This window comes from Phyllostomus discolor, chromosome 9 (assembly GCF_004126475.2).
Source record: "Phyllostomus discolor isolate MPI-MPIP mPhyDis1 chromosome 9, mPhyDis1.pri.v3, whole genome shotgun sequence".
NCBI classification, from domain to species: domain Eukaryota; kingdom Metazoa; phylum Chordata; class Mammalia; order Chiroptera; family Phyllostomidae; genus Phyllostomus; species Phyllostomus discolor.
This window is the reverse complement of record NC_040911.2, coordinates 31,552,778-31,567,521: the sequence shown is the minus strand read 5'-3', so window position 1 is coordinate 31,567,521 and position 14,744 is coordinate 31,552,778. Positions and strand designations below refer to the sequence as shown.

At 36.7% G+C, this 14,744-nt stretch overlaps 1 protein-coding gene across 2 annotated transcripts in view; it reads right to left on the bottom strand.

Annotated features, from left to right (window-relative positions):
* Nucleotides 1-269: 269 nt before the first annotated feature.
* Nucleotides 270-14,744, bottom strand: part of DSC2 (desmocollin 2) — a 33,728-nt gene continuing 19,253 nt past the window's right edge. Inside the window, exons 9-17 of one of the 2 annotated variants that reach the window (XM_036009185.1) lie at nucleotides 14,346-14,531; nucleotides 12,152-12,408; nucleotides 11,884-12,026; nucleotides 7,654-7,881; nucleotides 5,630-5,866; nucleotides 5,138-5,265; nucleotides 1,760-2,050; nucleotides 1,192-1,237; nucleotides 962-1,103 (exon numbers count right to left, since the gene is read on the bottom strand). In XM_036009185.1, coding sequence (XP_035865078.1) covers nucleotides 1,087-1,103; nucleotides 1,192-1,237; nucleotides 1,760-2,050; nucleotides 5,138-5,265; nucleotides 5,630-5,866; nucleotides 7,654-7,881; nucleotides 11,884-12,026; nucleotides 12,152-12,408; nucleotides 14,346-14,531 — 1,533 coding nt within the window. In that variant the 3' untranslated portion in view covers nucleotides 962-1,086. Of the gene's footprint in view, nucleotides 1,104-1,191; nucleotides 1,238-1,759; nucleotides 2,051-5,137; nucleotides 5,266-5,629; nucleotides 5,867-7,653; nucleotides 7,882-11,883; nucleotides 12,027-12,151; nucleotides 12,409-14,345; nucleotides 14,532-14,744 lie in introns of both variants that reach the window. The other variant, XM_028524376.2, reaches the window with a different exon arrangement.

The following is a 14,744-nucleotide window of genomic DNA, read 5'->3' as shown; positions in this document are numbered from 1 at the left end:
AGTCACTTTTTAAGAGAAAAAAAAGAGATGGTTTTTAAAAATATTTCGATTTTCCAACTGAAGTAAGAATTTTAAAAAACAAAAAGGAGAGAAAAGTGTGGGGAGAAAAATGAAAAGGAGAGGGGGAAAGGGAGAGAAAGAAAGGGAGGAGGAGGCAGGGAGGAGGAGGGGGGAGGAGGGAGGGACTGGATAAAGGGAGGAGGGGGGAGAGAGAGAGAGAGAGATGAAAACTTTGCAGTATTAAAAATAGACTATTAAACCATTTTTTGAACTTAAATTTTGCTGACAAGGTGAGTAACAGAAGAAATGTAGATTCAGTGCAAGGTTTTATAGAAAACACAACATAGAAGCTCAGCTCCACCAAAATGGAATTGTTCCAACAGCCAACGCCTGGTTGGGAAGCTCCCTTTGCATCATGAAGAAAGGTCTTGTTATAAGAACAAAACAATATCAACAATGCTTAGAGAACAGCAGTCTTCAAGCACCTCACAAACAATTCAATAAGTAGGTAGTTGGAGATCATGTTAAAGCAAAACCTCTATAATTTTCTATTAGGTTATACTTTAAGTAGTCTGTGATATAGACTTAAATTAATTGTATTTGTGCTATAGACTGCCTATTGTCATCAAACCCAAATGTAAACAATAATGCAGACTTCCTTAATATTTCTATTTCTGTAGGTCTCCTTGGGTGGAAGATAAGTAATTGAAAACTACATTAAGAATTGGGAATATGTGCACTTATTTACAGTATTTCTCAGTAAATGTGCATTTCTCTAAAGATATCCCATCAAAACAAGGGGGTAGCCCCAAGCATAGTGTCTTCTATTTTTTAGTGACTTTTAGTTAAAAAAAAAAAGGAATGGTGATAAAGTCACTGGCTTTTGTAGACTTACTAGGGTGCACTCATCTCTTTATGCACGTTTCTGCTAGCGTCCTAAATTTGGGTTCCAAATGATCCAAAAAGTCAAGCCCATCTTCTTCTTGCCGTTCACTGCAGCAGTCTAAAGAACCGGCCACGGATCCTTTGCCTTCGTAGTTGTACGTACGGACGTAGTCTTGGGCGTGTTTTTGATTGTCACTCTGATTACACAACTGCACCTTCTGCCACGGGGGGAAAACACAACATATTTTATTACTGTGATCTTAAACACCAGAACTTACTAACATAAAAATAATGGCTTTGATTTACCTTTGATTGTTAAATTTTTAATCAGAGTGTGTCCTCTAATGGATTCCTACATATAAAAAATGCACATGATTGGTCTGTATCATAAATCACACTGTAAATTCACTACACAGCATGTTTCTAAAAGCCAAGCATGTGACACAAGCACACAGGTGTCATTTTAAATCATTACTTTCCCTTTCAAAGTTATGTCAAAAGTGAAATGCATCCCTTAAACTGATCCCAAATTGATGTGGGTTCAGATCTTTCTGGGTTCACATAGCGACTGTACAGGCTGGAATCATCTGGTATCACACTTTTGATTTCTAAGATTCGACTTGTCAGGTGGGACGTATTAACAAAATATCATGACAAAAATATTTCACACTATTTCAATAAGAACTAAAGGCCTAGCAGCATATGAGGGAAAGGTCCACTTCACATCTGAATATAACTAAATCAAAATCAAGGGAAAGAATTTTCCAATTAGTAAACTAATAATTAAAAATAAAGGTCAGGCCATTAAATTATAATCATTTAGAAAGCCGAAAAGAAATCACAATAGACTTGTAGGACACTTAGGGAAACTTACTTCACCAAGGCAGGGCTGAGTGAAATTACGCCACTCAGAGTATGAGAATGTGCAGTTGTCTCTCTCCACGTGGCCACCCCTGCAGGGGTCCAGGGTGTGCTGTCCGCCCCCCTTACACGACTCCAGTGTGTGACGATTCATGCCTCGCTGGCATGACTCCAAGGTCTGGTGTCCTCCATTCATCATTTCAATGGTCTCCTGCCCTCCATGTTTCATTCCTGATCCCACGGTGCCACAAATTCCCTGAGCCGAACTGCACACAGTATTGGATGTGAAGCCATTTGCATAAAACTGAAATAAAACACTTTGCATTAGAGAAATACAGAAGAGAATGAAATAAATTAAAAAGGAGAAGAAGCAAAAGAACAAACCTTGCAGATAATACCCTGAATTTCTGTGCTAGAAGGTAAGCTCTCTGAGGGCAGGAACTAAATCTGCCTTAGCAATCCTGGGTGCCTAACTATTGTAACCCCAGTATTCATGCAGTGGTCCATACAAGAAGCAAATTGCAGATGTCAAGTGGCTTGCACCTTAAGACAAATAAAAAAAGCTTAATATATATGTCTTTAAAAACTCCTTAGAATAATACTATACAACTTCAGTTCTTAAAACCTTCCAGCATCTCACACCTCAAAATCAGGATGCTAGTACTGTTGTCTCACATGCATTTACCCAGTTTAGGGGGTAAGCTCTTCACCTGACTCAGAAAAAAGCAGAAAAAATGACCAGTCTTTTTGTTCAGTATCTAATCTAGTATCTCTTCAACTAAAAAAAATAGAAATAAAGTTGCCATAAAATTCTTAGCTGCAATAATAAATCTTTATGATATAAATAAATAAAAATAATAACCCATCCAAGGGCATAAAAGATATGTACTCAGAAAACTACACAACACTGAGGAAGGAAATTAAAAAAAAACACACAAATAAATGGAAGCATACACTGTGTTCATAGATTGGGAGAATTAACATCATCGAAATGTCCATACTAACCAAAGCAATTTATAAATTCAACACAATCCCTATTAAAGTACCAATGACATATTTCACAGATATAGAATGAACATTTCAAAACTTTATATGGAACCATAAACAACCCCAATAGCCACAGCAATTTTGAGGGAGAAGAACAAAGTAGGAAGGATCACAATTCCTGACATCAAACTATATTACAATGCCGCAGTAATCAAAACAGTCTAGTACTGGACAAGAACAGACACATAGATCAATGGAACAGAATAAAGAGCCCAGAAATAAACCCAAGTCTCTACGGTAAATTAATATTTGACATAGGGGCAGAAGCATAAAATAGAGTAAAAATAGCCTCTTCAACAAATGGTGTTGGGACACTTAGACAGATGCATGCAGAAAAATGAAACTTGATCACTAACTTACACTACACACAAAAATAAACTCAAGGTGGATAAAAGGTTTAAAATATAAGTTGTGTTAAAAATATAAATAAAATAAAATAAAATAAAATGAAATAAAATAAAATAAGTTGTGATGCCATAAAAGTCCTAGAGAAGATAGCCAGGAAAATCTCAGATAGTCCACACAGCAATATTTTCACTGATATATCCTATAGAGCAAGGCACATAAAGGAAAGAATAAATAAATGGGACCTCATCAAAATAAAAAGCTTCTGCATGTCTAAAGAAAACATAAGCAAAATGAAAAGGGCACCAACTGTATGGGAGAACATATTTGCCAATGATACAATGGACAAGGATTTGATCTCCAAAATATATAAAGAACTCACATGACTCCACTCAAGGAATGCAAACAACCCAATTAAAAAATGGGCAAAGGACCTGAACAGACATTCTCCAAGGACATATAGAGGATCCAGAGACATACAAAAAGATGCTCAGCATCACTAGCCATCAGAGAAATGCAAATTAAAACCACAGTAAGATACCACTTCACACCTGTGAGAATGGCCATCATAAACAAATCAACAAACAAGTGCTGGTGAGGTTGTGAAGAAAATGGAACCCTAGGACACTGTTGGTGGGAATGCAGACTGGTGCAACCACTATGGAAAACAGTATGGAATATCCTCAAAAAACTAAAAATGGAACTGCCTTTTGACCCAGCAATTCCACTGCTGGAATTACACCCTAAGAATACTGAAACACGAATTCATAAGAACCTATGTACCGTGATGTTCATAGCAGCACAATTTATAATAGCCAAGTGCTGGAAGCAACCTAAATGCCCATCAGTAAATGAACTGATCCAAAAACTAGTACATTTACACAATGGAATACTACTCAGCAGAAAGAAAGGAGCTCCTATCCTTTGGGATAGCATGGATGAATCTGGAGATGACTATGCTAAGTGAAATAAGCCAAGCAATGAAAGACAAATACCATATGATCTCACCTAAAAGTGGAACTTAATCAACAAAACAGACAACCAAGCAAAATATAATCAGAGATATTGAAATAAAGAACAAACCAACAGTAACCAGAGGCGGGGGGAGAGGGATAATGGAGGAAAATAGGGGAAGGGTCATCAAGGAACATGTATAAAGGACCCATGGACAAAGCCAAAGAGGGGAAGGATGGAGGGTGAGAGGTGGGGGTGGGTGGGGCAGGGGAAAGTGATGGTGGGAAAATGAAGACAGCTGTACTTGAACAACAATAAAATAATAATAATAACAACAACAACAATAAAAACACATCAGCAAGGAAAAGAACAATATGAGAGTTTTGACTGAGAATTTTCTATGTTATGTTGTTATACAGACCCCCAAGTTTTATTTTTCCCATTACCTCCCTAGATGCAAACACCCTTTTGTTTTCTAAATCTTTCCTGCTCTAATCATCAATTATGCTTTTTTTAGGGAGTTACTTGTTCCTCATTGACATATTAGGCTAGAAATCAGAGCTGGGTCAATGCAGTCACTTGCTGGCTTTGCTATTTCATATATTTGACCCAAGCCTCCTTTCTAACCCACATTAGAGTCAGAAAGACTCCATTAAAATTCTTCTCACGCTGATCAAAGCTTATAGTCATTTTATTGCTGTTGCCAGAAAAAAATTAAAACAATTATGTTAGTGATCTGTGAATAATTAAATGAAACATTTTTACAATACAAACAGTAGTTTCGAAATGTAAAAAATACTGGGTCTAAATCATGAAACATTTCAACATGCTAAAGGATTTTATTATTAAGTAACACTCTATGGTTAAATTGAAATGCCATCTATTACCATGGGAATCAATGTCATTTCACATGCTCCATGGGACTGATGACATTTCATGTGTAGCAAGTTACCTGCTTGCAAAAGAACTTTGTTCAGAAAAGATAAGGATAGTTGGTTAGGCCAATTCATCCTTCGTATTTATTTTAAAAGGACAAACTACTTACCACTTTGTCATCTCCAGGGGCTTCAGTGTTTGACACAATGAGGTTCTGCTGGGTCAAATCCTCAGGAAGTGCTGCTTCTCGCTCTTTGCCTGCCCTAGAAGCCCCACAGACTAAGGTAAATAGGACACCTAGAGGATGAGAGAAAGACCGAGTTTATCATAAAGCAATGTGAAGTAATGAATGTATGATGACTCATTCAAAGCCAGCTTTACAGAAAATGCGTCTATGATGGTTTGGGTTGAAATAGCCAATTGTAAAGTCTGCCTTAACCGATATGCCACAAAAGCATGCTAAATGTTGTATTTCTGTGTTAAATTTGGCTTATGCTGAGATAACAGAACTATAAATAAATGCACTTTCAATATATAAATTAAATTTGTACCTTATATAAGGATACAGCTATATACACACAGTTATAGACAAGTGTTGACCTGAGAATGTGTCTTGAAAGTTATTTTAAAGGCTATTATTTGAGTTCATAAAGGGACTCACAAAATAGCAAGGCTATGCCCAAAAGTATTGCAAGAATGGCCCACGTTCCAAGTTTCACTTGTGCGCCACCAGTCCTAGAATCCACACGAAGTGCACAGTCATTTTCAGTAACACAGTCACATACGATGACATTTAATGATGTGACCTGGGACAGGCCATGTTTGTCTGTAACTCTGACAGGTACAGTGTATGGTCCAAATGGAGGGTCATTCTGATACAAAAGACGTGCTGCTGTATCTGAAAGAAAATAAAACCAAGCATTAGACAACGTCATTGATTTCTCCTGAGCATAAATAACCAGTGCGAAGATAATCACCAAATTTCCCCACAAGTGGGTGTTCCGGATGGGATGGCACAACTGATACAGGATTGTAAACGTGAATGGGCTGACTTTTCTAATCTACAACTGCTACAAACACATTGAAAATAAAAGTTTGTCTCTGATGCCTCTTAAAAAAGGGGTCTTCTGGTTTTTGTAATAATATATTTATCTCCTTATGAATTCTTCCTATCCTAATAAGCTTAAGAGATTGGTTTTTATCACAGCTTTAAAAACTTTAATGTAACTACTCAGTGTATATTGTCTTTTATACAAGATTCATCAGATTATTATTTTATAATAGTCTGAAATGTTAGACACAGCACCTTAACTTGCCACCATACTTTTGTCTTCCTCCATTCTATTGTCTTTCCCTTTATTCAAGACCTTTCTTCCCCCCTAATTTGCCACAATGGGAAATTGAGGAATACCTGCTGAAAGCCTAGGGTTGAAAATTATTCCAGAGCATTTGAAACACAAACTCCATTAGCTTACTGGATCCTGAGTCACGAAAGCTGGAGCACAGGGAGACCAGGACATCGTGGCCCATGGGCAGACCAGGAGACAGAGAACGGGGTTAAGAGCTGATGCGGGGAGTGATGCAGTGGTGTTACGGAGAGAGGCCCTTTTACTTTTGCCATTCTTCTCACCATAGCTATCATTGTACTTAAAGTCAGAAATACAGACTAAGAGTCAAGTTAGGGGAGAGTCTCAAGTAGGAAATAACAGATAAGAAATGGTCAGAAGTCACTGCAGCAGACAGAGGAGAAAGTGCAGTGGACACTGTGACACACACCCAGATCCCCTTGCAATTAAGGACTTACTCTCCGAGCTGCTTGGGAGAGGATCAGCACCTTTAGAGACTGTAACTTCCTGTGAAAGGCCACACCTCTCAGGGTAGCCCAACCCACTGAATGAGCAAGGAGAATTTAGAGAGACTGGAGTTGGGGACACTTTGCAGAGTCAATTAGCTCAGACTCCCCCACTGGGTCAACTGAGACTGTTCTTTGGCCTGAGCTGCAGCTTGACCTCTTTTTGCCCAATCCTGCTTTCCTTCCTGTCACAGCCATTGATTCCAAGCAAACTCTTTAATAAACCCTCTGCCTGAGAAACACTGTCTCGAAGTTGCTTCCTGGAGAGCAGAACTTTGATATATGGGGACTCCATTATAGAACCATTAGAATGCCAAGAGTCTATGGAGATGGGAGTTACCCGAGTCAGAAAGTGATTACATACACCATAAGGGTGCATGTATGTGGAGCAAGAACAAAAATAAGAATTCATGTAATTCCTATGGGAATCCTTAGCATCACAGACCCATATCCCCACACACCAAAACTGAGAATTCTGCTTTTTTTCATTGGTGGTTCTCACATAGTGAGTTATTCCTCTATTTCAAGTGTGAAAAGGAAGAATATTGTGTATAGAAGAACATACTAAAGAAGAATATTTAGTATAGAAGAACACACTCAAGAAGTATGTTAGGGTTGGGGGAGGATGAACAGGGTAAAGGGAGTCAAATATATTATGATGGGAGAAAATCACACTTTGTACACTTGATCAAAGTGTACACTATGTTACACTATGTTACACTAGTGTTACACTATGTTACACTATGAAATTTAATTTAAAAAATTAAAGAAGGAAAAAGGATTTTAGATGCCCTGATGTTGAAACGGACAATGTAATGACTAGAAATACATACCATTAATTTTTGTCAGTCTCCACATTGTATATACATTTGAATCAGAATCACCCTCCAGACTGAAGCTAAAGGGTGGGCCATTTACAGGGTCATCGAAATCGAAAGCGACAAGCTCTGCAGAGGACATGACGGTTTTGCAGATTACCACTGACTTTTTCAGTATTACTGGGCCATTATCATTCACATCTTCAAGTATAATTCCCAGAGTCCCAGTACATGTTTTTCCACCTAGCAAATTGAATACAAAAATACAATTTTTAATGTTTTGAGTTATCACTAGAAAATTGCACATTAAAATTTTTTTAAATATGCATTAGGCACCTGTAATGTTAAATGACAGTGACAAATAGTCATAGGTTATGTCTTTAGGGAGCATTAAAAGTAAAATATCATCACTTTCAAATGGTTTTACAGACAATAACTGCTCTTGAGATTTGTTGTTCATTCACTAAATAGCTACAATTGACATAGACACTGTTACAGACATGAATTTTGACTGTTTTAAAAGGAAAACGGAAGACAGTGAAAACAAAGATATCTCTGGTATATTGAAATGCACAAGGAAATTTGAAAAGGTAGGAAAGCACAGGATGCACTCTTATACTCTAGACATAACAAAAAGAAGATGGGGGAATGGGTATTTTATCTACCTGGCATCATTTCTATCAGGGCACAATAATCTCACCTAACCTCTCTTTTCCTCATGCCATGTGGTGCTTTCTTGTTCTCGCTGAGAATTGGGACTGCTGAATGTCTTGTACATTTCTTTCCATGTTGGTCCACACACAAATTTGAAACACAAGATCTTACCAATCAAAAATGGCTAATTGTACTGTTCCTACAGTGTTTGCCCTTCTGCTTCAGTGCTAAAGGCTTCCATTTCCCTCTCATGAAATATTTAGAGTTGCACATTAAACTACAGTCTTTTGCAATTATAATTAGTATTGTTATAGAACGTTTAAGTGTCGCAGGTTCGATTCCCAGTCAGGGTACATGCTTGGGTTGCAGGCCATGACCCCCAGCAACCATGCATTGATGTTTCTCTCTCTCTCTCTCTCTCTCTCTCTCTCTCCCTCCCTTCCCTCTCTAAAAATAAATAAATAAAATCTTTAAAAAAATATTCAGTAGTAACAAAACATATTTTTTAAAAAAAGAACATTTAAACCAAAGATTTTAGGTATCTAATTCAGTGTTTCACAGCTACTTTTCATCTGTCAGTGAAATAAATAACACTCTCTTATTCATTGGAGTGTAGGCATGCAATGCTCACCTTCTAGTATTAAGACAATTCTATATGGGTAAGTACTAATTCCAAATGTAGTCATGTGAAGCGGATTCCCCATGGTTCTGTGATTTATGTGCATGGAACTCTCCTTGCACATAATGCTTAAAAAAATTGAAAGTACATTCCTCCCCAAATTTGGAATACACAACAAATATAGAAATCTAAAAGTCACCTATACAGAAAAGATACCTGGTGAAACTGCCAAAAGTTTAGACTGAGAAGCAACTAAGATAAAAAGCAAAACTGAACTCCGATTGAACTCTCCTTAAGTAACTATCTTTCGGAGAGGAGAAGCTAGCAAAAGCAGACAGCATATAGAAAAGAGGAATGTGTTGCAAAGACATAAAACCCTTGAGAGACAGGTTTAAAAAGAAGAAGAAACAAGTGCTTTGGGGAAGTAGGAGGGTGGGAAGTGAGCATGCCAGAGGTCAGTGCTCCAGAGAAGAGAACACCTTTCATTAAGAAGTAGCAGGAAGGGCCTGAGGCAGGCAAAGAGTTAAAAATGGGGAAGTTCCAAAGGCATCTGCAGCAAATGCAAAATATGCTAAAGAGAGCTTGGCCAGACAGCCTGAGTCCCTGAAACAGTTACTTTCACCCCCACAAGTAACTGGGCTTGAGGAAGGAGACTTGGAAACAGTAGAAAAATAAACATGAGAAAGTTCTGGGAGGCTGACATCAAAGTCAGTAGGTGGCATTGACACTTTGCAACACCCTGAATCTGAAAACAGTCTTGTAATAGCATAGTAACACTTAAAACCACAGCCAGGCCTGTGCACTTTGATCCTGATCAACCTACAGTGTACCTTAGCATCATTACAATTTGATTGTAATAAATCAGCATTGCAGTTTCTAAGCGCCCCCCTCCCAATCAGTGGGGAATCAGGGAGAACTATGGGTAATCCCATGAGCCATTGTAGAAAAATTATATAACTCCTAATGCAAGCTCAATGGAAAGTACATTAAGAATAGGGAAGTAAAAAACCTTACAAAATTATAACCCTCGAACAACAGGGGGCCTTTCTCCATTCAGGGGATCAGCCTGCTCCCATATTCTGAGAACTGTACTGTCCCTAATAAAGCTCACTTGCTTTGCTTTACTCAGTTTGTGTGATTTGCCCAACTCTTTGTTGATGATCACCTGGTTACCTGTGCACACCTGTGACAGGCCCAAATGAAATTAGCCAGTATAGATTTTCGGAAAAGGTAAAAAACAGGAAGAAACAAAAAAGTATATTTTGTGTGATCTCAGTTCATAGAATAAAAACATATAATTACCTATCCCCCTACCTTCTTTTAAAAAAATGGGAGAGGCCTTACTACCCATGTATTTTATACCACAATGATGATTTACAGGTCCTCTTGACTAAATTCCATAAAAATATTTGATCTCTCAATTATTTTAACTCCTCCACAACAGTAAAGAATGCAGAAAAAAAAGCTGTATTCAAAATCTCTAATTTCAGCACCGGCCAGTGTGGTTCAGTTGGTCGGGAGTCTTCCCGCAAACCGCACAGGGCACGTGCCGGGGCTGCAGGTTCAGGCCCCAGTCGGAGTACACACAGAGGGAAGCAGGTCAGTGCTTTCCTCTCACATCAGTGTGTCTCTCCCTCTCCTTCTCCTACCCATCCCCCCTCTCTAAAATCAAAAATAAAAATAAAATAAAATAAAATAAATGGAAAAAAGCTCTCACACCAGGCAGTAATTTTTATCCCAACCATTAACTAACCATTTGCCAAGTGCTATCAAAATGTACAAATAATGGATTTAAGTTTTATACTATTTTTCTTCTTTACACTTGCATTTGACCCAAAAACTATGCCTTACCAAAGACACATGAGAAGCTGAGGCTTTAACAGTCTTTAATTGGTTGAAGTTAATTGATAATGATTACAACCTTATCAATTTAATCAACAAATTATTAGGCATTTCTCATTAATTTAGTAGCAACTGGGATATCAAAAAAATTTCCAATATCACTTCTAAATACTAATTTTGCAAGCTACAGTGTAATAATTTATATTATCATATTTAGCATATTTATTTTAAAAAGGCACAAAAAGTTCAAATGTATGTTATAGTAAAATTACTTTATGCACTAAATGAGTCACGCATATTCATTGTGCTCATATTTCTCTCAATTTTGTAGGACTCACAGAACACGATTTTACAATTTATATGAATATATGGATTTGTACCATTTGTTTTTCCAGTTCTATAATACATTATTAATCATGATTATGGCTTATTTTTATATAATGTCTTTACTCAGAATTCTAACCCCCAAGTATGCTGTTAATTTCCTGTAAGGAGAATTATTTTCTAGGAGTGCACTGTGGGACAATAAGTATGTTCTCTCTATAATAAAATTTTCTCCTAAAGTAAATATTTTAAGAGATATGACTAGATGAATTGAAGCGAATTTTACTGATTTTCTCATTTTTCAATGATTGTTTTATACATTATTAATTTCAAGTATTTCTTTTTTATTAAATGTTAATCTTTTAAAAAAACTTTTTAAATTTATTTTTAGAGAAAAAGGAAGGAAAGGAGAAAGAGAGGAAGAGAAACATCATGTGTGGTTGCCTCTCACATGGCCCCCACTAGGGACCTGGCCTTCAACCCAGGCATGTGCCCTGACTGGGAATCAAACTGGGGACCTTTGGTTTGCAGCCCGCACTCAGTCCACTGAGCTACACCAGCCAGGGCTTCAAGTATTTCTATGACTAAGTTATTTTATAATTACATCTAAAGCTAAAGGTGCTATTAGAAAGCAGACATGAGTTAATAAATTATAGCAAACTTCTCAATTACTTTGTATGTCATTCGGGGAGAAATACATTTTGAGAATATATACAGCTGAGTTAAAAATGTATGTGGTTGGTTTAACAGCTGAGGATACATGTAGTTAAGGATGTATGTAGCTGGTTTATAAATAAAGTTCTTACCTTTGTCTGATGCAAGGATTGTAACATTATATATACCATTGTTGATAGACTCTGCCTCTCTATCCAAGCTTCTGAGAGTTGTGATTGATCCTGTGTAATCATCAACAGTAATCCACCCTTTTGGATCACTTAATTTCTTATACCTGTTAATAATGAATTAAAATAACAAAATGTATCAGAAGCCAAATTACAATCCTAGTGTCAAAATAAAATATAAATTTAAAAAAACACGCTAAATTTAGAGCTAATTAAATTGAATTATAAATACCTTATCCCATTGCTACTTCTTGTTTCTGGGTCATATGCTTTATATCCACTGCTCTTTGTTCCCAAGGGTGCACTTTCTTGAATTCGAACAGTTTGCATTGGAGGGGTACACTCAGGGCCCTCATCCTGGTCTTTTACGTTAACAGTAACTGTAGCTGTGCTCATGGCTGATCTTGAAGTAGTTTCTCTAAAATATGGAGCTTCATTAACAACACCAATTTGCAGGGTCAGCTGTTGTCTTTCCTCATAGTTCAGCGGCTACAAAAGCAAGTGTGTTGTGAATCAGTTCAAAACATTTAACATTTGGCAACGCTAATTAGTGTATCTAAGTAGTTAAATTTGGGACTATGTGAGTGCTATGTAGTGAATAGTCATGAGAATACTAAGCATATACCCAGAAACGAGGTGGTGGTGGGAAGACAGCAGTCCTTCAACTGACTCAGTATGTGGTAAAGCCAACAAAACAAAACAAAACAAAACCAAGAAAACAAAGAAACTTTTCCCCAACTGTGAATTTAACATAACACAGGTCTTGATAACAATTTCAGGAAATATTTAATGCAAATGCTTCAAAGTTAACACTTGAGATATTACTTTAGGAGTTCCATACCCTAACCAACAGTTATTTACTACTTCATTAATTTTGGGACAGCTTATCCTACCCTCCTGAGATGAACAGAGTTATTGGTTCCTGGTTTACGTTGGGAAATGTGGGTTAAATTTTATAAAACATTTTTAAGGGAGAAGAGGCAAGAAAATAGAGGGCTAATGAACATCACACTTTCCTTTTTTTTCTCTTTCCCATCCTCGTTAGCTTCTAAAAACTGGTAGTACCAAGTTTAATGGAAGGTTTTTATTTTGCCTGCTATGTAGTTGGAATGAGAGGGAGTGAAACCATTTCCTAGTAGACAGAATAGTGTCAGGTCTTAGACCTCACAGAAATAAATTTCCTTCTTAGAATATCAAGGAGCAGGGCAGGGAGTGGGTGAAGAAAGAGACAAGACTTAAAAGACATTTCTCTCCTGTTCTGAACGAAGGAAACCCAGACTGCACCTAACCTTCATCACTGTGAGAAAACCGCATTTATCACTTTTGATCCATGCTCCATGTGAATATGTACAAAAGGGAAATGCCACAGATGCAGGACTGACTCACGTTCTAGTTAAAGATGCAGCAGATATAAGCCTAGGACTCTGTCTGAAGCCAAAGAAGTTCAGATCACTTCGTGGGCTCACTGTGGATCCTGCGTTAGCAGTGAGTTCTGAGATGCTTACAGAGTTGTACGAAAAAGAAGTTTGAGGAGTATTCACAAGTTTGAACAGCAGAGGCTTCTCATTCTGAACCAGGAAATTGAGGATAAAATGTACACCGAATACAGAGGAACAGATCTACAAACAGCCTCCCTATGGGTTTGGCCAGGAGTAACTAACTCATCATTTGGGAAATCAGGAAGTGGAGGCTCTTTGACCCAGATACAGAAAGAATGGGCTAGGAAAGTCCGACACCCACCAGCTGGCATCATGGCCATATTAGTTTCTGAATTGTTAAGAGATTGGTTACAAAGTAAATACTATTATCACATTATATGAACATATATATATCTATAATATTGTTTTTAAATTGTGCCTTTATGTAAGGTTCCTCATGCTAGTAATTTTTAGTTAATTTATGAAGATATAGTTGTTTCTGAAATTTAAAGTGCTACTTAGGGACGTTTGAATCAATTGTCCAAAAGGTAAAATTTTTCAGTTATAAAATAAATGTATCATGGAAATATAATACAGCATGGTGATTATAGTTAACAATACTATATTGCATGTTTGAAAGTAGCTAGAAGAGTGGATCTTGAAAGTTCTTATCACAAGAAAAATTTTTTGTATGTTTGGGAACAAACATTAACTGGACTTTATCATGGTGATCATTTTGCAATATATGCAAGTATCAAATTATGTCATACACCGGAAATTAACATAAATTAATATAATGTTATGCCAGTTATACCTCAATTTAAATAAAAAATTTCCTAAAATGAATATACATACTATTATACATGAAGAACATAGCATTTACATTTATCTATCTATCTATATATTTTATTCCTACATTTACCAAAATTCCTTTCTTTTCATTAACTGAAGTATGCTGATTTATGATATTATAAAATACAAACAACTAATTTACTAATTTATTCTTACCTTAACCACATAGAGAACTCCTTCATTGGTTTTGGGATCTGTTACAATTTTAAAATTTCCATTTTCATTGCCTTTTAAAATGGTATAATTAGCTCTCCAATTAGAAGTATTAAATAAATCCTTATCCTCAACACTAACACGTAAGATTTCCACATCAACTTTATTTTCTTCTACTGATGTCATATACTAAAATAATAAAAACAAAATTAAAAAGTTTAATTAGTAACTCATAAAAATAGAACACCATGTGAAGTAAGCCTGCTCCTTCTAATTTCCAAAGTATTATGTTTACATGATTTTAAACCCTCACTCCAAACTTCTGTCCAGGGGATACTTTATTTGAAATTGCATGACATAGACAGAGCCATGCATATTTAGCAATTAACGCTGGGTTGCACA